Source organism: Halichoerus grypus, chromosome 4 (genome assembly GCF_964656455.1).
Source record: "Halichoerus grypus chromosome 4, mHalGry1.hap1.1, whole genome shotgun sequence".
Classification (NCBI taxonomy): domain Eukaryota; kingdom Metazoa; phylum Chordata; class Mammalia; order Carnivora; family Phocidae; genus Halichoerus; species Halichoerus grypus.
This window is the reverse complement of record NC_135715.1, coordinates 172,355,308-172,382,920: the sequence shown is the minus strand read 5'-3', so window position 1 is coordinate 172,382,920 and position 27,613 is coordinate 172,355,308. Positions and strand designations below refer to the sequence as shown.

At 38.0% G+C, this 27,613-nt stretch overlaps 1 protein-coding gene across 1 annotated transcript in view; it reads left to right on the top strand.

Annotated features, from left to right (window-relative positions):
• The window catches only part of ABCA12 (ATP binding cassette subfamily A member 12), a 169,768-nt gene that overhangs the window by 12,968 nt on the left and 129,187 nt on the right, over positions 1-27,613 (top strand). Inside the window, exon 2 of the mRNA XM_036087379.2 lies at positions 1,603-1,696. Within this exon, the coding sequence (XP_035943272.2) occupies positions 1,603-1,696 (94 nt within the window). The remainder of the gene's footprint in view (positions 1-1,602; positions 1,697-27,613) is intronic.

The window sequence follows — 27,613 nt, the reverse complement described above, 5'->3', positions numbered from 1 at the left end:
CAATGGAGATTTTCATAGTTACTTAAGGATCAACAATTGAACAGGTCTAGATTGTTTTGAAGATTCGAAGAGACCCAGGCAGTAGTTTGAGATTTGTCAGAAGCAGATTGTCTCTGAAGTGGTGGGGAGTGGGGGAGAAGTGGTAACAAGTCTGCATAACCAGACAGAAAAATAGTTCCAAGTTGAAATTTATTAAGTATAGGTGAAGCTGGAGAGGGAGGTTTTTGTCTCATGGAGTCAAAGAATGAACCTGGTTGACAAAGGAGAATGATCAAAGTGATAGGACTTTATTAATCAAGGATAGAGAAAAAACTCTTAGGAGTGAGAGGGGTCCTGACAAGGTTGCCAGCGTGGACCTCCACCGACAGTCTTTTATTTAGAACTGACCAGGGAGCTCATGGCCTTAACATTCTTGGGACGTCTTTGTTCAAGTAAGGACTGGTGATAACATCTTTAATGGCTTACTTCTTCTTTGGGATCTGGTCATTCTTTGTGGTCACAGTGTGACTGCCATAAAAAGAACCCACCTCTGACGTCCAGGGCAGGGTGGTCTGGTTTATTCCCTTATCTCTGGTTTCATTACGCCTCAGCATTTCGGGAATTTTTGGTGAGCCTAGTCATGTAGTCCCCCTACCTATCCCTCCCTACCTAACCTCACTTGTCCCTTACTCATTGGCAGTGTTTGTTCTGTAGGGTTTGGTTTGAGCACTGTAACTGTTTGCATATCACAGTTGATGTTCTTGCGAATAAGTAGTTTTCACTGCTCTGGAACCAGTTTTATACGTATATAAAATATTAAGTAGTTCACATCTTATGAACTGAATCATGTCTACATGGGAAGAAAAGCCACTCCTTAAGTGTCTTATAGTGAAATCCTCTAATAGAAATTTCGATGCAGTGTAAATTTATTGAGCATCTGTTTTGTACCAGTAGAAATTCAGAAATGAAGAAGACACTGTTTCTGCCATAAAAGAATTGCCTATTTATTATAAGCCAAGAAAAAAAATATAGATAGGTAGATGAAAAGAGTATAAGTTCTATGATAAAAGCAGATGCAAGATACTATTTATAGTGGTATGAGGGCCTGCATAGAACCTTAAGTTCCCATTTACTCATTTACTCATTGACCCACCTATTCATTCATTCCTTTACCCATGTTTATTGAATCATTATCCAATGTCGTACACTAATCTTTATGGCTGACTGTAGAATGCTGACATTGGAAGTGGTAAGATAGGTCTAGGTTGAGATTATTTTGGGGTTTTGTATGCCCTGTTTAGAATGTTGAACCTTATCCAATAAGCAACTAAAAGATTTTTAAGTAGGGAAATTACTGATAAGATTTGAATTTTAAGATCATCACTGTTGGGACAGTCATGAGAGGTGACTCTAAAGGGGGCTTCAGAAGCTCATTTTAAGGAAGAAAGCAGTCTTGTGTTCACTTCAAGTTCTCTTGTAGTTTTAAAAATCTCTCATTCCTTTCTAATTAATAGTATTTACAAGCAAATACCTGGTTTGTGTTGGAATTTTATATGTTGTACTTCTTGTCAAGTTTTTAGTTTGGTAAAATAATTAACATTTTTTCCTGTCATTATTTTACAGCTTTGGACTCTTGTCTTGATTTTATGGCCAGTCATTATTTTCATAATTTTGGCTATTACCCGGACCAAATTTCCTCCAAAAGCAAAATCAACATGTAAGTAAATGAGATTTGTTTGTTTCCCTAATTTTGGGATTCTTTTTTTTTTTTAAAGATTTACTTATTTAGGGGCACCTGGGTGGCTCAGATGGTTAAGCGTCTGCCTTCGGCTCAGGTCATGGTCCCAGGGTCCTGGGATCGAGCCCCACATCGGGCTCCTGGCTCAGCGGGGAGCCTGCTTCTCCCTCTCCCCTTGCTCATGCTCTCTTTCTCTCTCTCTGTATCTCTGTGTCTCAAATGAATAAATAAAATCTTTAAAAAAAAAAATTTACTTATTTATTTGAGAGAGATCAAGAAAGAGAGAGAGAGTGTGTGTGTGCACAGTGGGGAGGGGCAGAGGGAGAAGGAGAGAGAATCCCAAGCAGACTCCTCACTGAGTGTGGAGCCTGACACGGTGCTCAATCTCATGACCCAGGTGCCCCTAATTTTGGGATTCTAGTTAAAATTTATTTTGATACCACCTTAGTGTTTTATTCTAAATTTTTAAATTGTGTTTCCACTTGGAAGTATTTGTATAAATACCTCGCCTGTTTTTTTCTCCAGCGTTTTGAATCAGTTAGAAAGGTGAGCCTGTAATATTTATCTAAAAAATTATGAAGCATGTAGGAGCCAAAATATATTTTAATCTTTGTAAAATTTTGACTCATTTATTATTCACCTCATAAAGCTCATTATGGTATGTACAACACAAACAAGTAGCAATCTCAAGCTAGATCATCTTTTACTTTTGTATTGTAGCAGAAACCATAGACTGGTATTTGATCAACCAAACAAATGATATGCAGAGTACTATACAAATCTCTTACCTCTCTTCAGGGCTGGTATGAGTGGTGCAAATGTATCAACACATTTAGTTTGAAAGAACATTGTTTTCCAGTTAGTGCTATTTTAGCTCCATTACTTTGTCATCACCCAGTTCAAAAATGGGCACAATGCCAACTCAGGCCATTACTTTCTTTTGGATCCAGAATGAAGATGCAGGAAAGACTCAGAGAAGTCCTCAGAACTGAGGAGGATGAGTTTTTTAACCCCAATGATCTGATCAGTGTTCTTTTTGCTTTTGTTCTTAAACTTTGGAGCCAGTTTTCTTGGTAGAGGAGTGAAGGTTAGGTGAGATGCTTGATGTTTCACAAAGCAGTCATCTTCTGAAAAGCTTCTCGTAGACCAAATTTCTGTAAATCAGATTGTATTTCAGATAAATTTTGGTGATTTGCTATATAAAAGAAGATTATACTGAATTATTTGTAAAGAGAATAATGAGCTAGTGACTTTTAAAAATAAGTGTTTTTCAATCACCCAGTCCTAAGAAGTAAGATGACAGCCATGGTGGAATCTTGATTCATACACAATAGAATAATTTGGAAGAGAACATCAGTTCAATTAGTGTAAAGTATTTAAACTCTTGGTACTAGAATAAATAATTCCTTACATTTGAAAAGCACCTTACCGTTTCTAAAGGACTTTTGCTCAAGTTATTATGCAGAATTATTGTTGAAATTTTATTAGGTTGTTTATAAAAGCAGCATAATTTTGTTCTCTTCATATTATGCATATATTAGTTTTTATAACAGATTAAGTCCATTGTATATTGTTGAAATTTATGTATTCTTGCCTATCTTAAGTAGCGTGGACTTCAAAAATAATGCATTCAGCACATAAGGACAAACACTCTGAACTATTCTGGTTTAAGATGCTAATTATCAGTTCACTAACGATAGTGACAAAAGGAGTTTGTTAGCTTCTTTCAACAACTTATTTCTACCAATTTCTTGTTTATAAGGATTTTTCAGTTATGTAATAAGTTCCTCCTACAAAACTTATAAGACAGAAATATAAGGTGTGTGAGTGAATAGTCTTAATTGGTGCTACCTGATGGGATTTAGAGGTTTGTGGAGAAAATCATGGAGAGCTCTTATAGTTCCACTAAATTATGAAGAAAAAAATTGGAAAAACCATGTGATGAGTGCTTCAGAGACCTAATGTTTAAAAGGTTCTGCAAAAACACAATATCCAGAAGGAGATGAATAACCACCTTTTACTATGGTCTTTTGATCATATGCTAATAATAATTAGTTATGAGGTGATTGTCTTTTTGTTTGTGGGTAGGAGAGAACAGAATTATAGGGAAGTTCAAACATTGGAAGTATTTTTGCTAGTCTCTCAGACCTTATAAGACTCAGTTAAAAAATAGTTTATTGTTTTTATTAGAACTTCATGAAAACTATTAGAGGGAAAGTACCCTCTCACTTTACAGAGAACACTGGGACCCAGAGAGAATGTAATTTGCCAGAATTCAATCATGTGGGATAGGAGAGAAAGGTTTTGGAACCTACCTTTACCTTGTTCTTGAGATTATTGTCTCATATTTTACCCTCTTATACAGAGAGCCAAAATACAAATTGTGTCCAAAATGTCAACTCATCCTATAATCAAGTATAAAACATAATTTTATAATTGAAGGGGCTATCTGTATAACAAATTAGAGAATCTGGAACTAGTATAGATGCAGTTACATTTTTTTCCCTGTCTTGTGGTAGAGAGGGAATAACTCCAAAATGAAAGTTTGGATTCAGGGATTTTTATTCTTTTTTTTAAAAAATTATTGTTGTTTTTCTTTGTTTCTCATATCGTAGTGAAAGATTAAAATGAGTTCATAATAATAAATGATAAAAATAAATATTTCTTGATCTCATATGTGCCAGACACTTAGGGAGGTAATGGCAATATTATTCAGTTCACAGTGGAGAAAACCAATGCACAGACAGATTAAGTAGCTTGACCAGGATTGCACAGTTAATAAGTGGTGGTGTCAGGATTTGAACCCAGGTCAGTCTGGCTCTAGACTCTAGTTTTAAGCTTATGGATTTACATTTCTTGCATCTAGGAGTCAGTCCTAATTTCTCAGGTTCCATTATTTAGGCTTCACAAAAGTAGACTACAAGTTAGAGATTAGGAATATAAACACCCCATCTCTGTCTCTATCATGAAATCAAGAAATATGGGGGGAAGGGTGCATGCCAATGTATGAATCAGAGTTATCCTAAATATTAGTATTCAGTGGAGAATGCTGTTTCTCTCCGACTAATTCTGCATGAATCACTAGTTGTAATATCGTGGAAACTGGGTCCTGTTTAACAGAGTTAAATCCTTTCTGGGCTACAGTGTCTGTTTCAGTGCTAGTTGGGCAACAGAGAAATGAAGAAGAAACTCCAGGCTACACCCCAGCTGAAACTCAGCTATGGTGAGAAAGGAGTTGTCATCCCGTGGGCACATTCTGCTCACAGAATAGCTGGGCAGATGTGTAGGACTGGTGTATCATTCAGAACAAATATAATTAGTGACTCAAAAGGCTCCCTCCGTAGTTTTATTGACTGTCTGGAGAAGTCTGGATTTTTGATGAGTAAGGAAGCTGCTGCAGTCTCTGCCAAGGTGAGCACCTGTCCTGAGCATAATACTTACTTCTGGCATTGTCTGCCTTCACTTACGCCCTTCTGGGTCGCCACAAACAGCTTCGGTAACTAGCTTCTGCAAACAGTAAGTCCCAGGTAAGGAAAGCTTCCCAAGCCTGGCAGATGGGCCAGGATGCTTCTCGTTCACATAAAGAAATGGGCTAAGACACCACATTTGAAATAGTTCCAACCTCTTAGAATCTGTACATGCAGTGACTTGTCAGGAGGCGAACTTTAAAGCCGAAAAATCATGCTTAGGAGCAAAGACAAACAAAACAAAACACACCCTCCAAAACGCATTTAGACTAAGCCCAGCTATAACATAGTGAGTTATCTTTGTCTCCTTTCAACACGCACATGCCCACAAAGTGCAGGCAAGCAGTTCCTAATTACTGTGGAGCTCACTACCTTTTAAGAACAGAAAAAACCCTGCCATAATGAGATAAGTGGACTCCAAAAATTGCAGTCTTGCCAAATAAGGAGTCACATTTTTATGAAGTTAATGAGAAACAATATTTTCAAGTGGTTGAAAATACCACTAAAAGCACAATGGAAATGATACTGTGTAAGTATGACCATAGCCTGGATTAAACTCCGATTATCTCGAGGCCATCACTTCCTAATACCTCGCCTCCTCCGAAGAGAAGAAATTCAGCCCATCTCACATCTGAAAATGAGCTGGTGGAAGGCAGGAGCTGACTGCTAGTTGTATTACATTCAAATGTGTGCTAGCACAGGGTTATCCTGAACACTACCCATCTGGATGTAACTCCATAGCTTTGGTAAATGCAAATCACCATGACCAGCATGTCTTTTGACCTCCAGAGCATACCTTTTGTCTTCAGGGTTGCGATAAAAGTAATAGTAGGGGTGGAAATTTATTGAACACCTTAGTACGTGTCAGACACCGTGCTGAGTACTTCACATATGTTTCCTTAGTGAATACATCATCTCTATAAACTATGTAGTATGATTTTCCTAATTTTAGGGATGACAAAACTGAGGCACAGAGATGTTAAGTAATTTACCCATAATCACATGGGTACTATGTGCCCGAGCCTGGATTTTAAACAGTTTTACCTGTAGATACAGTAGTTGTATTCAAGTTGTGTCCCCCAGCAATGGCAATCCTAAGGTCTGGCTCATTTCAGTTTATAGCACCTCCTTTTTCTTCCTCATACCACCTGTTAGCACTACCATAGATGGAACATGGCTATAAAAGTGAACTCAATCAGCTTTTCTACCTGTCAACAGCTCTAGGAAAAAAATGTGAGAAGGAAGATTGAAATTATTAATTGATGGCTTGTGGGATCCCTGCGTGTTGCTATACCTACAGTCCCTGAATTGTTAAGAGGAAGCTATTGTGTGGTTTTATGTTGAAAGAGCCAATGAGGCCTCTTACTCGTGAGGGTTGTGAAAGTCAGAGGAGCCAGGCTTTTTCTGGCCCTGTTCTTGCTTCTGACTTTCCATGTGGCATGTTTTCAGGGAAGGGATGGCAAATGCATGAGGACAGGATTCCATTCTGGAGTACACCACGCTCTCCAGCATGCTCAGGATTTAACAGTAATAGTTGCACCTATAGTAAATAATTTCCTTTTCTATTTTGATTGGCTCAAAATTAATGCAGGTTTTGTTCTGGGAAGCTCAGAACTCATCATCATTCATCTCCTGCCAGGTGTTGCCCCATCCGATTTCTCCATTCTCACGTGTGCCAGCAACACCATGCAGTCTCTCAGGTTAGAAACATCTGAGTCAGTCCTGACTCCTCCCGTTCCTTCATCTCCCATAACCGCGAGCCTTCAAGACAGAATCAATCTTGTGAAATGTGTCCTGGAGTTACCCCTTCCTTTCCATCCTTCCTGCAGTCCCTTGATTCAAGGTCTCATTGTATTATGCCTGTGTGTCTTCAACAGCTTTTTATTTTGCAGGTGGAGGGGCACTCTGGAATCCCAGCCTCTAATTCTTCCCATAGTGTATCATCAGATAATCCCTTAAAATATTCTTTGGGTCTATTAAGTTTCAACTCCCCTTTATCCTACTTTCAAGACCTTCATAATCAGGATTCATGCAACTTTCTGTTCACTGTGCTGTGCAGTATGAGGCCTTTGCCTAGAGAGGCAGTGTCCGAATATCTTCCACACACCCCATGCTCGTTCCCGCTTGGACACACATGCTCATGTCTCTTCCTCCTCGTCTCTCAAAAGGCAAGCTCACATCTAAGGCTTACCCTTTTGCCTTCCCTGATCACTCAAAACTCCAGTTATTTCTCCTTTATATTTCTCTTGTGGATGTACGGGCTAATGGTGGTTTTTGAATGCTTTATGCTTTAATCTTGACTCACTCATTAGACAGATAGTACATTAATAGCAGAAATCATGTCACAGCGTCATACTAATATCAGATATAGCATGATTCCTACCAGAGAGAACAAAATAAGAATGTAATATATCATTCAGAATTTAGTGCAGTTTGAAAGATATGAGTGATTGGATTATAAAATTCACCCAGAGATGCATAATAATAAAGCTCAATGTGAATCTGATATAGGTAAAGGATAATAAGTTAGCTTGCTTTTGGTTTGGTTTCTACTTCTCAGATCCAGGTAAATCTGACTGTGCTATCAAAAATATCTCTAATGTTAATACTGGGGCAAGAAAAAGGGTATAAAGCTCCATCACTCCTCCCCAGGTAGATCCACCTGGGAATTTCCCTCACAAATACCTAAGAGTTCATGTGAATGTATACAGAAAATTTGTGTGTGGGAGAGATTTATAGTCTGCTTCTTGCCTAAGATTCAGAAAATGTTAGAACAACTTTTGAATTTCCCAGCGAAAGCCCCATCATTTACTTCTTTCATCAGCAAATCAGTAGTTAACAATATTTTTTGGAAACGTTACTGACCCTTTAGATGGCACCATGGAGGTAAACTCTGTGAAACTCAGAGAAATGGAGACTGTGACTATGTCCCCTAGCATTCTGCACCGAGCTGGAGGAAACCAGCAGGAGGGAGGCAATGTGAACATGGCCTGGGCACACTCCTACATAGGGGCAGCTGCAGCTCCTGGTTGTAGTTGCCCATCTCCCCCTGTTCCTAATGTGAAGTTCTGCCATGCTCTCATGCAATGCCAATGTGCACACCCTGATGCCAGATAACACGACAAAAGGATTTCTCAACTAATGCTTTGTTAGGTTTAGTACACAGAGTTGCATCAGAGAGCCAGAAATATCTTGAAGTATAATAAAACTTAATTTAACAAGTAGAAAAATAGGGGCACCTGGGTAGCTCTTGGTTTCGGCTCGGGTCCTGATCTCAGGACGGTGGGATCAAGCCCCACGCTGGGCTCCGTGGTCAGCCAGGAATCTGCTTGAGGTTCTCTCTCCCTCTCCTTTTGCCCACCCACTCCCCTCCGCGTGCTTTCTCTCTCGAAGAAGTAAATAAATCTTAAAAAAAATAATAGAAAAAATAAAGAGTAAAGAATAGCTACTGATTGAGCAGTGGAAGATTTCTTGTCTTTTGGTTTTATTCCCCCTGTCCTTTCTGCATCATCCCTACTTCTGATGATTTACCTTATTAGCTTCCCAGAGGTGACTACCCCACTGACATCGTCTCTGGGGGCCACATGTCTTCTTTTTTTCACTCCTTATCTCTCTCCTTCCCTTCATAAAGAACAGAGGGGCTCCTGTTACTCTCAGGTAGGGACTTCTAATACTCAAGTCTATATGATAAAGATAAATAATTGATTATTTATAAAATTCTCACAAGTACTGTCATCTCACTTGCTGAGGTCTCCAATATCAGTGGATGTTTCCAATATACCCCCGAAGCTAAGAGCCAGATTTAACAACGTTCAACTTACTCTTCTTTACTTATCTGAGAGCACAGAGCCCAGACACAGGCTCATAGGTGAGGGTCTGGCTCCATGGTTGGCTGACAGTGTGTTCTCCGGAGTGACCTTTAAACATTCTTCTAAGTACCACCCAGGAAATCTGGCATAGGAAACCTTAGTCATTTTATGTTGCTCTCACTGTTCAACTTTTCTCATTCTCTTTGATTAGGTCACATTGTGTCTTTTGCTTTGATAAATGAACCAGTGTATATTTTTAGAGTAGAGCAGCCCTCATGGAAGAAATGCCATAGCATACGATATTCGCTGGTCTTGACTCAGTTAGAATTTCATTGTGGATTCAAATTAGAATGACTTATAACATCTTCACATTAAGAAAAATAAAATCTGTGGTTATTTAAAATAAAATCTTTTGGTTTTGGTTATGTAGTCACATATTTATATGTAAAATTATTATTATTGTCAGAGGCAGTATAAGGGCTTAGAGCACAGACTCCAGATTCAAACTGCCTGGATTCAAACACAAGCCTGAATAAGTCTCTTGGATACTCTGAGCCTCAGTTTCCACATTTACATATCGAAGCTAATAATAGCACCCTCCTCACAGAGTTATTGTGAAAATTGAATGAGTTAATACTTGTTAAATACTTAGATAAATGCCTGGCACATATTAAGAGCTGTATTAGTGTTGGATATTTTATATTTATATTATTTATAATATTATATAGGTATAGGGTATAACATCAATCATTGAGTATCATTGAGCTAATCTGGCATCATATTATTTGATATAAGAAAACTGAGGCTCAGAAAATTTAAGACTTGATTATAGTTTCACATTTATTCTTGCCTCTGTCACATATTTAAAGGGTACCTGTTATGTCTGCGCTGATTAAGAAAATCATGAGCCCTCAGAACAATCAAATCCATAGGAGGTTAATAAGTGTGTCAGAATCTGTAATAAATAAATATGCAATGTGAAAAATTCCACAGTAAAGATAGGCTCAAAAGCAAATCAGTGAGGAGATAGAGTCCAACAACCTTCCCTGGGATCAGGGCTGGGACTATGGGGATGCTAATGCAATGCAGACTTTGAGGGGTTAGCAAAATCTCAGTAATCAAGATAATCATATTTCAATACAATATTCTAAAATACAAAAATTAATTTTACTACTCATCACCAGATGGGTATTAAAGAGAGCACGTACTGAATGGAGCACTGGGTGTTATATGCAAACAATGAATCATGGAACACTACACCAAAAACTAATGATGTAATGTATGGTGATTAACATAACATAATAAAATTTAAAAAAAAGTAAAATTAAAAAAATTTAAAAATTAATTTTAAAATTCTATGATGAACAAAATGTTAAAATTTTAGATGAAGTCAGGCTCAGTATTACTGACTTTTCTTTTGCCTTGGGCTCCAGTGTGGCTCCCATAGCACTGCCTGTGATATCAGGAAAGGCTTCACAAGGAAGTCCTATATCTTAGCATGAGCTTTAAAGAATGAGGAGGAGTTTGTCAACTAGACAACTAGTGTCTTTGCATTCCTCACAGACAATGACCAACATGAGTGGGGACACAGGACGTGACAGAGTTAGATGTGCCAGGAATTTGGAGTTTGTTTTGTCTGGAAAAGGAGGATTTTTGTTGCAAGTGGGAAGCTGAGGCTATTTGGTCAATACTAAAAGCATTGAACTTTATTGTGGAGAGGATGAGGAGCCATTGGAACTTTTTAGTAAATTAGCTTTGTTTTAAATATATAAGTATAACATATTTATGTTTTTTCTGGTCATAGATATACATGCTTATTATTTAAAAATTAAATAATGTACTATAAGTATGCATATGGTAAAAAGCAGAAGTCCTGCATAATCTTGCCTTCTAATGATAACTATTGTTAACATTTTAGTGTACATTTTCTCAGGCTGTTTTCTATCTATAAACAGATATACTCAACCACTCTACCTTAATCCAAACCATATAAATACACCTGTTGAAAGATGTGGATTACCCTGGTTTCTAAACGGGCATCTGGTGGTGGTGGTGGAGGGGATGGCAGAGATGATTAGCTGGATGATGAATGGATGAGGTGCTGTATTGAGTGGAGCCATGAGGACCAGACAGTCTACAGAACTCCCCTGATAATTTTGATGCAACTTTAAGTTTGAGAGCTACCTTTTCCTTTCTTTTCAGTTATCTTCTCAGTTATCTTGTAAATCAGTTGCATTTTTTTTTTTTTTTTTACTAGCTCACTACTGTGAAAGTCAACCAGGGAATGGATTTAATTCTTTGAATAGTTTCAGGGAAAACTTTGCCGGCATGCCCTGCTTCATTTTAGCACTGGATCTCTCACTGTAATCCGCAGGATGCTAGAAGTCTCACACCATTTTTATGTCTTATGTTGAAGATCACATCTTCAGGACAGAACAGTTGAGGAGAATGCCTCCACTCTGAGAGTGCCATCAGATTGGTAACTAAGGAAGGGAGTGTTCATAATTTCCTGAGCTTGTATGCACATGGGTTTGTCAAAGATGATATCATGAATGTAGTTGCGTGGCCAGTTCCATTTCGACAAGTACTACACACACTAACATAGAATCACTTGCTTTTAGCTTCATCAATATCAGGAGAATGAGAAAATGTCAAAAATTGTTTTGTTATTTTGAGAATTACTGCCTTGTATTAAAATGGTACAAAGATGCTTGTGGAGGTTCATACTCTACAAGATGTGCCTAGGCTATGAAGAATAGATCTGTGTTTTGTCCTCAAGTTGCTTACGGTCTAACTCTGGAGTGAAAACACACACACACACACACACACACACACAAGTTATATCCCGTAATAGCTTTAAAAAAATAAAGTTAAATGTAACCAAAGTAAAAGTGTTAAACATAGCTCTGGGCACAGTGCTTTGCACATAGTGGTAACTCAAATAGTTAGTGATTGACAGTGACATGTAATAACAGTTCAAATACTTAGGAAAAAAGTATTAATAAGTCATATTGGCTATAAAAACTACTGGAAGTTTTAAAAAAGGAAGAGATTGCTGTGCATTAGTGTCATCAAGAATTACCCCAGGACTTAAATTAAGCTTGGAAGGAAAACAAATGAATATGCTGAATATACAACAAGAAGAGATGTGTCCTTCAAGACTGAGGAAGGTCATGATCAAAAACTAGCTAAGGATAGGTAGACTGGATCAGCCAATGGAGAGTGTAAGTGCTGTAGAGTAAGAGAGACCACGCTGCTTCTGATTATGTGAGGCTTTCAACATTAGACGGAGGAGTTTGGATTTTCTCCTATAGGAAAAGAAACAATAGAAGTCTGCGAAGAACTATTTAATTTTTCTTTTTCCAACATGGGAGATAAACTAAGGGAAGTTTGAAAAGGTCTTCCATCATAATTGTTTATCTTCATCCAGATGTTTTTATCATAGGCTCAATTAGTTATCTATTGTCTATAAGAAATTGCCTCCCCGAACTCAACGGCAACGACAGCGAACATTTATTATCCTCCAGTTCCCATGGGTCCAAAATTTGAGAGTGGCTTAACTGTGCGGTTTTGCGTTAGGGTCTCTCATGAGATTGCGTACAATTTTTACTGGAGTTGACTGGATGATAGCTTGACTAGGGCTGGCAGATCTTATTGCTGACCTGCTTAACAAGTTGGTACCAATTGTAGGTACCAAGTTGGTGGCTTCTCTCCACAGGCTGTTTTAGTGTTTTCATGACATGGCAGCAAGCTTCCCCAGACCAAGCAATCCAGGAGACAGTCAGGCAGATGCTAGCCTTTTTACAACCTAGCCTCGGAAGCCTCCAAGCATTACCTCTACCACATTCTCTTCATTAGAAACAAATCACTAAGCCTGTGCCCAAATTCATGGGCAAGAGGATTAGGTTCTACCTTTGGAAGGAAAAAGTGTCAGAGATCCTATGGGCACATTTTAAAACCACCACATAGACTAACAAGAGTCAGTGGTGCAATAATAGTGTGTGCTGAACATGCTTGAAATATTCAGCCCCACCACAGCAGAGTCATTATTTGCTTGAGGCTATACTACATTCCTAGCACCTAGCACAGTGCCTGCATGTGGAAGCATCATTAAATACTTTCTAAACGATTACTATTTTGTAGATAAAGATATTTATTTTCAGAGGTTGTAGCGACAGATCTCACTAAGTAAGTGTTGAAGCCAAGATTTAATTTGGTCTTACTACTCAAATCCTCTTTCTACTCCCCATGCTATCTATCAAGCAGAATCATTCATCTCTATTAGAAACACTCACCTTGCTGTTGGCATAGCCAACAGAACCACTCTCTGGAAAATCGCCTGGTACTTAATCGTCACCCAACAAATATTTGTTGAACAAATGAACAAATTTGGTACAACAATACATGAAGGCTAGAGATATGAAGAAATCTGTTCAAATTTACTTACAAGTCAGTGGAAGACTGTGAAATACAGGCCAGAATGCTTGCCCCTTGTGCAGGTTATTATTTTGTCCCATCCTATTGAAAGGATGCTATGTTTAAAGTGTAGAAGTGAGATGCGAAGTTTCTGTGTTTTGAGCAGCTTATGATCTGATGACCACCTACGAGGATTCTATGGAGAATTAACTTTATATCATTGCATCATTATTTTGAATATAGTCTCTTTGAGAGTGGGAGTGGAAGAGAGTAGAAATAACTGTGCATCAGCTAGAATTTCTCTCATATGAGTAGTAGTATGCTTCGACATTTAACCCATAGACAAAAGGATACGAATGCATTTGAGTAGAGCATGACATACTTAAGCTCTCACACACGTCTCTACACAACTACTAATGCTATTTACTCTGGCAGAATTTTGTACCCAAATTGAACCTAATCTGCTTTGAAAACTTCACTCACCTCCATTGAATCGTGTTAGTTCTAATTCGCTGTTTTAAGATTGCATGCTAAGCAGAACTCTGAAAACTAGAAAAAACAAAAACAAAGCAACAGAACTTTGTTATAAATCACATTTCTTTCGGAGGCATGCCAAAAGCTGAGATTTAAGGTCTTCATTTTGTTGATTTATCTTTAGTTTTATGTGGAAATTTGGCATTAAATAGATAATCCGGAAGGCAAATGACAGGGATGAGTGAATCTCATAGGCGAGTTCAGTTCTGGGTTATTATGAATCCTGTGCTAACATTAGGTAATGTAGCCAAACCTCCAGAACAATAAGCAGTCAGTTTTTCTGCAATGTTAATGCAAAGAGTATCAGATTTTAGCTCAAATAAAACCTAAAGCAAATGAACAAGAGTGGGATTAGTTTAATGTTAAGCATTAGGAAGGTTGCTTAAGGTATTAGAGCCATGTTTCTGATCCCTACCTTTATTGCATAGATTTCTAGACATCTAGATGAGCACACCCACTGAACACTAAGCTATTCACTAAACAAATACTCATTTATCATAACACTGTGTGGAATCTAAAGGTGAAGAACACAAGCTTTTCAGATAAAAACATCAATAATCAAATTGTGAGGGCAAGACTTACCATACCTGACCCTAAAGCCCATAATCTATTACATAGTCAACTTTGATAAGAAACAAAGAACAACAAATGCACCAATTTTTTAAAATATAATCCTTGGAGGCTAGAGAAGTTAGCAAAGCTTAATATTGTGAGTAGGACTTAATTGGATCCTAAGGAAGACTAATAGGATAATTGGATTTGCATGGAGAAGAATGGGACATTTTTCTTTTTTTTTTTTTTTTAAAGATTTTATTTATTTGTCTGAGAGGGAGAGAGAGAGAGTACAAGCAGGGGGAGTGGCAGGCAGAGGGAGAAGCAGGCTCCCTACTGAGCAAGGATCCCGATGTGGGACTCCATCCCAGGACCCTGGGATCATGACCTGAGCCGAAGCCAGGTGCTTAACTGACTGAGCCACCCAGGCGTCCCGAATGGAACATTTTTCAAGGGAAGGAAGGGAATAAACCAAGTTCATGGTGTTGGGATGTAAGGTGAATGGTCTTATTTTGCCTCAGGCAACCTTCCTTGAACCTCTATACTAGGTTAGTTTTCACCCCCACTCACCCCTCCTTTATATAATTGTGATTTACTATGTATGTATTTATTTGATGTTTTTGTCTCTGGTCTCTACTTCATGAGGCCCCTGCCTGAGCTTGTCTTTTCCACCAAATATCAGCAGTGCCTCCCACTAACAGACACCCAATAAAGAAGTTTTCCCCCCAATTCCATTAGATGCTACTGAGAAATGAGTTTGAATGGGTGATATAGGTCCTAGAGACCCAGAGTCTCAAATACCAGAGTGATGCCATTAGGATGCCCTTACCTGATAAGCAATAATGACACATGGTAATAGGAATATTGTGTTTTGTGTATATTAATCAAATAGCATAGAAAGGTTATATCAGGGTGAGTAGAAGGCTGGAGCAAGAAAAAGAATTACACATTTATTGAAATTACAAAAAGTGGTGGGCATTGTCACTAACACAGCTGATGAAACAAATGGGAAAGAATGAATGATATTAGGAAGGGTAAGTAGGAGATGGTGAAGACTGGGTTTGGGGGACAAAGGAATAGTTTGAAATAAAAGAGCTCTCCTAGTTTTTAATCTGGGATAATGAGAAACTTGAATAGCAAAAACTATAACAACAGTAATGATTCCTTTATACAATATTGTCTTTTAATTATTGTAAAAATCTTGAGAGATTCATTATTCTGATTTCCATTTTACACATGAGAAACTCAAAACTCTTAGGCAAATTGAGCCTACTGATCAAACCCATGGGCCTTTGGTCTGGGTGTTAATTCAAGTCCCATTTCAACCTTTGTGATCTTGAGAAGTCACTTGACTTCTCTGAGCCTCGGTTTCTTCATCTATAAAATGAGGATAATCAAAATACCTATTTCATAGCATTTTGGAGAGAGTTAAATAAGATAACACATCTAATAAGATGGCATGTATTAAGTTAATCTGTGATATCAAAGAAGAGCAAACCTATAGTCTACTGATGTATATAGTAAGTGCTCAATAAAAGATTTTGATTAGATGGCTCGTCCAAGATTAAACAGCTAGTAAGTAAAAAAGCTTGTGACTTGCACCCAGGTGTTTTGATGTATTTGTTATACACATCTGTTGCTATTAGGGAAAAAAAATAAGGCACAAGGATAGAGTGGTGAAAATATTCGTTGCTTACTAGCCGAAGGACAACACTTGTTTATTGCAATCCATGCATTAAGAAGTACTCATCTGATGTTTGAAGAGAAAAAGAAAACCATGGTTCTCACCTTAGTTCTGCCAATCTAAATTATCCTAAGATTTGGGAAGGGATGTAAATTGCTCTTTGGTTTCTATGCTTATGTACTAGATTGTATATGTGAAATTTTGCCAAGAGACACACTAGATAAAAGTCCTCTTAATGCTAAATTAGTCCTATAATCTTCAGCAACAACCACTGTTAATGGAACTTGTTTCTCTTTGTGAGTCTGCACTTTAAAACTGAAGGCAATAAAGATGTTACATCAACTGTTTATAGTTGAGAAGCCAAGTACTTTTTAATAGAACCAATGTTTGAAAGAATTCTACTCCCTCCAGTAGGCCCCAGACAGCAATCACACAGGAAAGGGAAATTGATGAGAAAATGTTTCTGAGAGCAGAAATATTCAGAGGCTTTCTGGCCTGCACATTCATTTGTAAAAGATAGCCCTTGTTTTACTATCATATCCTTGCTAATATTTGTCTTGATTTCCTTGTGTAAGGGGGTTCCTGATAGTTTTAGAGTATCAATAATCACTGTTTTCATTTTGAGATGTTCTTGTCCCATTCTTTGGAGAAGGCACATGGATATCACAAAACCATAAGCAAGAAAAGATTATACAGTTTATAAGAAACCTAGTTGAGCGTAAGTAAGGCTTAGAAAAAAAAGAAAAGAACAACTTGAACTATAGCTAAAAAGAATCCAATCAATCCAGAGTAGGTATTCATTCACTTTAGTTATTCCTATCATATCTCTGGGCCCTTGTTTATACAGTAGAGGTCTGAAGTACCAAAACCTTCTTTGAATGTGTTCCAATCAAGATTTGATTTATTTTTTTCTTTTTAAATTTGTTCCAACTCTCCCAGCTCTTTCAGTGTGCATGGACCTTAGCAGATGCTCAGTAAGTATTTACTAGATGGATGGGTATAGGAGTGCTTTATGGAACTTCTAAATCAATGCATCACAGAGGTTTCCCCCAAAATACCAACTCCCTATTTGCTACTAAAACTCATTTGAGGAGCCACTGTGTTACATCACCAACATCATTCAGCATTACTAATAACCAATGCATGATCATAACTAGGAATTAACAAACTTTTGTCCAAGAATAGTTTTCTCCATTCTCATTTCCCTTTCTTAAATTTCACCTCCTCCCATTTATTAAAATCCTGGTTTGCACTGATGACAAATAACCCCAAACTAAGCCTCTGACAGCTCTGTTTCCAAATCTCCCAGTCAACTCATGATAAATGTATCTAATCCAGATCAGCTCAAGCTATTGAAATATAATGGCTTTTCATTATGGTAGAGTAACCCAATTGCAATACCTAAAGAAAAATAATTAAGGAAATGTGGGTTTGTTAGAAGTGTTCAATAAATCTATTACTAACTCCCTTTTCTTCCCTTTCTTCCAAACTGGCCATTTCATAATGCGGGGAATGGATCCCCCATCCTCCGAGTCATCCATAGCAAGAAAATGGTACCATCCTTTCCCTTCACTTTCATTTCCTTCAGTTACCAAGTCCAGTCAGTTCTTCTTCCTAATGAAACTCTTCTGTCTCCATCTCCACTGCCACTGCCTTAGTTTAGGTCTTCCCCCTGTCTCTTTGCTAGGACTACAGCACCTTTTTATCTGGTTTCTGCACCCCTGATCTCGCTCCCTTTGGTCTATCATTTATACTGATGCCTGTTCTTTTTCTTTTTCTTTTTTTAATATATATATATTTTTAATTTTTAAGTAATCTCTATGCCCAAAGTGGGGCTTGAACTTACAACCCTGAGACCCAAAGTTGCGTGCTCCACCGACTGAGCCAGCCAGGCACCCCTGATGCCAGTTATTTTTCTAAACACATATTTCCATGCCAGTTTCATGCTTAATATCATTCTGACTCAACATTACTTTTGGGATAAAATCCAGACTCTACCACATGGCACCTAAAACCTTTTATGTTCACGCCTAACTCTCCTGCACCCTCTCTGGCCGTAATCCCGTCCCTATCAGTCACAGCCATGTACTTCACACCCCAGCCACTTTCAACAGACTACAGGAATTGCTGCCATTATGTTACAGGTGGGTTCCAGAACATCCAATCATGTAAAATGCCTGAGCCTGTTTTGCAAGGATAATGAAATGACCTGGTGAGCCAGTTGCTGTATGTCTGAATTCAAGTTATTGCATTATCATGTCATGGAGTTTTATTGTACTTCAGTCTTCTCAAGGGCTTTCTTACATTTATGCCTTTGCATATATTATTTCCTCCTTCCCTGTCATTCTCTCTGCGAACTCCAACTTGTCTTTCAAAACTCGTTGCAGGTACAGCCTTCTCCACCCCCACCTGCCCACTTTACCTTCTGCCATAAATTATATTAGGAGTCCAAATTTCATACTTTAGTACCAAATGAAGTGCATGACCCTATCACCATAGCAAGTATCATGCCAATGATAATTGTTTAGATACATGCTTGTCTCTTTTCCTTTATCTTCCCGAACCCCTCATCACACACACACACACACACACACACACACACACACACACACACACCATGCATGCGCACACACCATTTAGGGTAAGAATCTTATTTTTCATATCTATATTTGCTCTAAATACTCAGCCCAGTGGCAAGCACAAAGAACAAATTTATAATCTAAATGGAAGCTAAAGATCTGCATTTGCAGTAAACCATTTGAATAAATATTTGCTGCTTCATGCTTTCTAATCTGTTAGGAATATCCTAAGCTGGGGCACCTGGATGGCTCAGTTGGTTGAGTGTCTGGCTCTCAGTTTTGGCTCAGGTCATGATCTCAGAGTTGTAGGATCAAACCCCGAGTAGGGCTCTGCATTCAGTGGGAAGTCGGCTTCCCCTCTCCCTTCCCCTCTGCCACTCCCACTGCTTGAGCTCTCTCTCTTTCTCTCTAAATAAATCTAAAAAAAAAAAAGAAGATTCTCTCTCCCTCTCTCTCTCTGCACCTTGGCCCTCTCCACTCCCTCCCTTAAAAAAAATATCCTAAGCCAATTTGGCCATTCATGATCTCATTAGGTTCTTCTTCATAGATAATATTAATAATTGATAACTTGAGATAAGTGAGCCTATGGCTTTCCTCCCTCACAATCTCTTTGGTAACATTTACAATGACAAGTCTTGCAGTTTGCCATCCATAAAAACATTTATTGGCAAGCATGCACAAAACAGGTCACATGAACCTGTTCATGAAGTTCCATTGAGTCCCAGTTCCTTGTCCTTGCAGGCACTCTACAAAGGCCTTCCTGGAAAGGTTCATTGGAGACGCGTGCAACCATATGTCTAGCAACAATGGGCTTAGCCTAGGATCACCTAGTTACTGCTGGAGTACAGGGTTGAATGGACTCCTAGACCACATATAAACTCCAGAGGGTATTCGGACCCTGGGTTTGCTGATCTTCACACCTTGTTCATGCAAAGGTGGAGGTACATTTATAATATTTTCTAGCCAAGCCACGTTAACTTCAACACCACTCATTTCACCAAATGAAAACTTACTTCTAACACCTCTTACACTTCCTAGCACATTCCAGGCCTGCCTGAAATGAAGGCAGGAGAAGCATTGCCTTTGCAGAATGTCATCCTAGCTCAGGTCCTCCTAGAGTTTCTCATTTAGATTTAATTCTTCCTGGACTGTGTATCCCTGATTTGGGAACTCCAAAAATTAACTAACAGTCTCTGGATTTTAGGTTAGAATTAACTTTAAAATTAATGGATAGTTGCTAGGTTAAAATTAAGAAACACACTTAACCCACTGTATCCTAATGTATTTTAAAATGAAGTATCAACTCTGTAGTATTAATTAACTCTTGGATCTTATGGGCGATCACACTGATTTTTGTCAGCCCCCTCCTAAAGATGGCACACAGTAAATGGCGCTGACAGCAGTGAATTTTGGCCAGAAGGACTGGTTAACTGAGCAAATACTCTTTCCTGGCACAGCCTAAAACATTTCCCATCCCTTACTCCCTTCTGTGTTCACCTTCAGTTGTGATTGCTCTCTCATTGTCCTGTCTTCAACCCAGGGGTTCAGACCTCTTCTACCACCATTTTTACTTTTTAGGTTTTACATTAAAATTATATAATGGTCTTTTCACTCATATTTGAGGTCTGTCAATTACATAGTATTGTTTGATCCTTCAAGTGCTTATATGTTTAATCTCCTTGTAGAAGCCTATTGATGCTTTGTCAAACATTACTGCCCTTCCTCCTGCCTTCTACTTTCCCTTCCCTGTGGCAATAACTCTTTGTAGCACTTTTACTTGCACATAGAAAGTGCTAGAATGTCTATAGAATGGATGAGTGACATTCCAAGTTATGGAAGGGAGAAACTTATCCTTGTATACATAATGCTAACATTAAAGAGATGGAATTTCTGCGTACAGAAGCAAATTAATTTAGGCTAGTTCTTGTTGAAGTAAATCCCATTATAAAAATATTTATGCATGAGGATTTAATATTTATTGTACCCAGGACTATGGTGAATCTTTTACATATAACATCTCATTTGATCTTTAAAATAGCACTTGGAGATAGATGCTACTATCTCCTTTGTGTCCTGAAGAAAAGAGGAAGTGAAATCAATTGTCTCAAGTCATGTAGTGGTGAAGCTAAAGCCAGGCTCTGAAGTCCAGGCCTGGGCTAACACCATACAAATTCCTTTTATAACCTATTGCCAAAAATATTTTGAAATCTTGACCTGGTTCACTTAATTTCAATTAATACAACAGCGAAAGTCTAGTACATCTAAAGTACAGGGAGCTCATTGTAATTGAGATTTAGGCTCTATAACATTAGCTTCTTGCATAAGCACCAGCACTGTATCATAGACTCATTGGTTCATTTGTTCGTTCAGTAATATTTTTTTGAGCTCCCACTCCAACCATATTTTGACAGATCTATATATGGCATAATATGCATTATAAACCCTTGCCAGCAAGTCAAATTGACCTTCATGGAGAGTTGTAACTAATAGGTTCCTGAGTTCAAATGAGCACATTGATCTCTATGCAATTGGGATAAAAGTTATGAGAAGCTTCTGGCCAAACTCCCTCTTTGGAGGGGTAAGGATTTTAATTCAGCCTTGGTCACTGCATCTTTCAGCTTTAATCTTACAGCCATTTTAGGTCAGTAGAAGACTATTATTGATCTTAGCATTTGTATTTCCATCTCCAATTTTAAATCTTAGGTTTTAAAGAACTACAGAAAGATAAAAGCAAACATTTTGTTTGAGTAATGAGACAATCAACTATTGTTACTCAGATTGACATTTAATAAGTAAAAGGTCATAAACTTTTTTTGCTCCTTGAAATAATGTTGTCTGTAAGCGTAAGTTGTGATTCACATGTAAATTATATATTGATATGTTGGGTGCAGATTGAAAATATTCTTTATAAGACAAAAGGTGGAAAGCGCACACCCCATAATGATAACGTTAATATGAAAATATTTCCATTTTGAAATGATGACTTAAGGGGAGAAGATGCACAGCAGTTAAAGCTAAGTCATTCAGCATGGCATACCACATACCTTTGTCATTGGATTGAATGCCCATTATTATTTTTTTTAAGATTTTATTTATTTATTTATTTATTTATTTATTTATTTATTTATTTATTTTAGGGAGAGAGAGATCATGCACGGCAGCGGGGAGGAGCAGAGGGGGAGGGACAAGCAGACTTCGTGTGGAGTGCGGAGCCCGACCCGGGCCCAATCCCATGACCCCAAGATCACAACCCAAGCCAAAATCAAGAGTCGGAAGCCCAACTGACTGAGCCAGCCAGGTGCCCCTGAATACCAATTATAAGCTACTTGACATGCCACCTGAGCTACTATGCCTCAGCACATCCACCTGAACTAAGGGTTTCAACTTCATTGTCCCCAAGAGAGCACCATGATGGTAGTATATAGGACTTCTAGTTAGAATTAATATAGAAAAACAATGAAAAGCAGCATTATGCTGATCCAAAAGACAACTGAATGTGGTTACTTTTTTCCCTTCTTCTTGCAAATTCTTTCTGGTTTTTCAGTGTAAAGGGACTTTGCCAGATAATATCTTAAAATGCCCAAAGTCGATTACTGTTTTAGATCACAGGATATTCCCAGCCTTTCTCTTTGGTTCCTATGTTGCCTCCATCCCCCTCTGATACTTTTGTCCTGAATGCTGATTGCTAGATCTCTCATTCTGATGTCTTACTCAGGGACAGCTTCATGCTCAGGACAATTTCCAGCCTTTTTCCTCAATCAGACTTTTACATTCCACTATTCATTTCCCCAGACACCTGTTCTCTCCTAGGTGAATCTACATGTTAATGACTAATAAACACTAATCCCTATGGATAAATCAGATATCCGATGCCTTACGTATTTCAGGTAACATAATCTATTAATCTGGTTTAAAAGTATAAATATCCAGGGGTGCCTGGCTGGCTCAGTCAGTGGAGTGTGTGACTCTTGATCTTGAGGTTGTGAGTTAGAGCCCTATGTTGGGTGTAGAGATTATTTAAAAATAAAATCTTTTTTAAAAATAAAAATAAATAAATAAAAGCACACATATCCAGGGAGCCATTATTATATGGAAATACCTATCATATTGCCAAATTAGGGAAGAATATTTAGAGGCAGGGGTGGGGTGGGGAGGAGGGCTCCTGGACTTCCATCAGCTTTCAGATCACACAATATAAACAGATTGATATGGAGGAAAGAGTATGGGATTTGAAACCACAACTCCTAGTTTAAAGTTCCAATTTTGTTTACCTACAAATGTCACTGAACTTTTATTACCTAATCCATAAAAGAGGAAATGATGCTTACGTCCCATGGTTATGTGAATGAGGCTCAAATATGATGTTATTTGCGAAAGTCCTTTTAAAGCTGAAAAGCATTAAAACACGCTAGAGTTACATATAGTTATATATGTTATTATTATAGTAATTGAAAAAGACACTCGCTTAAGCCAACTGTTCAAGATCAAGCAAGTTATATGTATTCCAAGAGCTACAAGAGGACCGGCAGTTAGAAAGGGGCTTGTTTTGGAACGGTGGGTCATATTCTCAGGCGTTTATGCATCAGCCTCTTCATTGACTCTTCACAGGCCGTTGATCCTTCTTGTCCCTAAGCTTAGCCTGAAGACCATCAGCCTGGAAGCACTGAGGTAAAAGAAGGCAAGTGCTTGAATAAGGAGATTGACTGCCCCAGGCCTATACTCCTGTGAATTCTGTAGCACAATTATAAAAGTCTTACTGCAAAATATAAACAAAATGATTCATTTTAGTGGATGGGAGAGACATCCTGTTGTTGGAAGTGAGTCAAGCATGGGGGCTGGGAGGAGTCCTACCCAGCGCTGATTTGGACTTTATTCTGAAGGTGGAAAGGCTGCTCAGAAAAGAGGGCATTAACACGTTACGGTGGCATTCCACGTCTCTATCTGGGCACTCGCATCCTCTCATCTGAGGTCTACATAACTGTGTAACACTCTCAGTGAGGACAGTTCCAATAGCCTAGAAACAAAAAATATCTAGCACCTTTTTAAGATTGGTTTTGTGTTAGAAATTGCAAGATCCTCTATTTCATAGTGGAACAGAACTCCATTTTGAATCTCTTCTTTCTGAACACTCCTTTTTTCCCTGTCTGAATTTCCCCTCTTGCATTCTCTTGGGGTCTCCTAAAGACGTGTAGTGTGTGTGTGTGTGTGTGTGTGTGCGCGCGTGTAAGTACACAAATATATATAAAACATATACTATACAATAACAAATATATATAATACACTTAAATGTACAATGTTAAATATTATCTGTGATGCATTATAAAGTAAGTAGTGTGTATCAGAGTATCCCAGTGTTTAAAAGTAATTCACCATTATTTAGGGGGAAACTAAGTGTAAATCCCCTCATTTTTGCTTGTTTGTTTTGTCAAGAAGTGAAGGTAGCTAGACTAAAGAGAGCCAATCAAGATTAATTTTAACTGGAGCTATTGAATACAAATATGTATTTGTCAGATTTGACAGGGTAATTGGTATCTTCCTTTTCTTGGCCAGAAACTGGCACCATAAAACCAAATTAATGATAAACCAAATGATTCTCAACTTTAATCACTAACTCTTAATTCTCAACCAATTAATGGGGGAACATCCTAGCATTAGTCAAGAAAAGATTGAAAATAATATAGTTCTGAAAGGAAAGGAAGGAGAGGCTTAACTTACACCTCCTTTGAAGAGTTACCTTGTGATTCTAGTACTGTTGGTATGAAATCCCAGTTACTGCAGTAAGCAGGAAAATGAAGCATTGAGTGGAATATGGCACTTAAGATACAATCTTGAATTCCCAACAGAGAATCCCACTGGACATGGGAAGGAATGGTTGTTACTTATGGCCACCGACTGGGCTACCTCTGGTGTATCATTCACTCCTGCCCTGTCTTTCTTTTCTAATCCATAAGATGTAAATAAGTAACTTTTCTCAGGGTGCCTGGGTGGCTCAGTCGGTTAAACATTTGCCTTCCGCTCAGGTCATGATCCAGGGTCCTGGGATCAAGCCCACGTAGGGCTCCCTGTTTGTGGGAAGCCTGCTTCTCCCTCTCTTCCCCATTCGTGCTCTCTCTTGCTATCTGTCTTTCTCAAATAAATAAATAAAATCTTTGTTTTAAAAAGTAACTTTTCTCTTTTAAATCTCCCTGGGCAGTTGTTTCTTAGATTTTTAAGTATCTATTTTTAAAGCATTTTGAAACTTAATCAGAAATGTTTTCATTCTATGATAAATCATTGTAAATTTCTGACTCTTTTAGCTGCATCTTAAGGGGAAAATATCCACTTTATATTTTTGAAAGAATTTTGAGAAACTACACTAGAAGTTATTAATAAGAGACCTCATTTCCCTATCAACAAGCAAGAAAAATGATGTGGGACTGAAGATGCAAAACAGGCCTTCCAAATACAGGCAGGTTACTCTGAATTATTATATGTAACAGAAAAGAAAATCACTTTGCAGAGTTGTTGTAAGAATTACAAATGATATATGTCACATAAAGGAATAATTATTAGGAATACAATAAATTATAGTCATCCATTTATCCATTTATCCTTTGGGGCATCCATCCCCAACCAGTATTTTGACATCAGTCCTATTGTTATGTCTAACTTTAATTTCTTTCCAACTGTATATATTACACCTGATTTCATCAGCCTTTTTAAATATTGAAAGTTACTGGCCTGGGATTTAAAGTTTCTGTTAACTATTCTAAACATTTTATTAAGTAACACAGAATAAGAGCTGTTCAGTGTTGCCAAAAGGAATAATTAAAAAGAGTCTGGTGCTTTGGGGAAAATTGGTGCATGTCTAGTAGCAATTAAGCAAAAGCTGGCAACTTATTTTGTTGACTTGAATGATACAAAACAAGAGGGACAATGATCGGGAAAAGATAAGACTGAATTGGAAGAGATTAATGGAATTTGCCCTGATCCCACTGTTCCTTTGAGCATAGTAAGCAGTCAGTGAAGTCACATCAATTTTGATATTTGAAAATTGGAGATTGGCTTGAAGTTTCAGGTATCTTCCATGTTTCATTTCTATTATTTACCAATATTCTCTAGTACTGGCCCTGACAGTTTGATATTGAATAGCTAGTAAGACCCCCTCATTTATACTTTATTGTCTCAAAACCAGGAAGAAAGTGTTGTGACTTTTAAGTTTCAATCCTTCAGCTTCATGTAGTTGCTCATGTTTTTCTAAAAAGAAACCCACCAGTGTCTACAAAAGGGTTTTCTTGTGTCTTACAGCACAGCTTTATACTTCTTTCACCATTTCCAGGTATTGAACTGGGAAGAGGGGATGGTGTGAGGAACGCAATTTCAGTATCTATTATCTCTGAAGATGAAGCACTTGGAGACTTTTTGTATCCTTCTGTTTTTCTCCACATCATTAGGCTGAGAGAGTAAAAGCATCTGCTTGCTTCAGATACAAAAGAGGCTGCTACAAAGTCCACTAAATATGCATAAAAAGAGACAAGAAGGAAAAAAATATAAGCTACTCATCTAGTTCATGTGCTGATTCATATCCCAGTTTATTTTAATTATTAGATGTATGGGAAGGATTTAATTCATTGTTAACCCAGAGAAGTCTAATCCTGGAAGGGCAGTTCCAAAATAGGAAAAGGGGGGTGGGGGTGCCTGGAGTGTCAATTACATATAATTCTCAGGTATTAATGACCCCAAAATAAAGAGGGGGTGGCTGGGGTTTGTTTTACTAACATGTGAACTCCCGTGTTTTCTCCTGTACCTCATTAGTCTAAGAGTGAAGAAAGTTATCGTTCTCTTATCCACCAACAGCATTTCCACGTTATGTCCATAAAAGATGTTCAGTGGCGTTGAATTGAATGAGTAATGATGCTGCATTGCTAATATAGATACATATATTAGAATAATATCTACCCAAGAAAGGATAACAAAGGGCAAATTTGTCAGCAGGGCTGCATAAACTAAGACTTTTAAAATTAAGAGGGGATCTGAAGGCAACATTGCTCACGACTCAAAAGAATAACAAGAATTCTCTGATAGCATGCATGTGGTAAAGTCAGAGCAGTCTATTAGATCACAGTTCTCTCAAACAGATAGTCCAGAAGGACAGAGGCTAAATACAACACCCCCTGATCTTGTGTTACTCTCATCCATACAATGATGGAGACCACTGACCTGAGTTTGGCAATGAAAGCTATAGGAGCCTGGGGGAATGAAATAGCAGTGCCTCCCTTGGTTATCATTTTTAAAAATCTGAAGAAATTGCAGAATGAAACTGACCCACTAGAAAAGCTGTATCATTTACCATTAATTGTGAGAATATCTTTAAAGAGCTGCCAGCTGGCTAATGGCTAACCTGTTTTGTTTTGTTTTTTTAATGTGAGAAAAGAGATCCTGGGAATTCACATTAGGTGTGGGCAAATTTTTCCTTTAGCAGAAAAAAAAAAAAAAAATCTGCCCAGGCAGTTCATTCAATGTAGTTTTAATAAATTCAGTTATGTCTTTTTAACCTGCTGAAACTCCTTGAAATAATTAACTGAGTATTTGCAGTTAGATAAGCCAGTGGTTTGCACTTTGTTGTGATCTTCCCACAGGGCTCTGAATGAAGGGCCCTTTAAATAAGTTGGAGAACAAGTTAATAGTAGATAAAAGGTTAGATCCCGGATAATTCCAAAAACCAGATACGTAAATATGTAAAGTGAGAACATGTCAGTCAGTTTGAACTGTGTGATGACTTTTAGAAGCCTAGAAACAATTTTAAAACGTATTTATTAACGATTCAGAAGCAATGCAAATAAATGGTACATATTTGCCAACAACAAGTTTGGGGG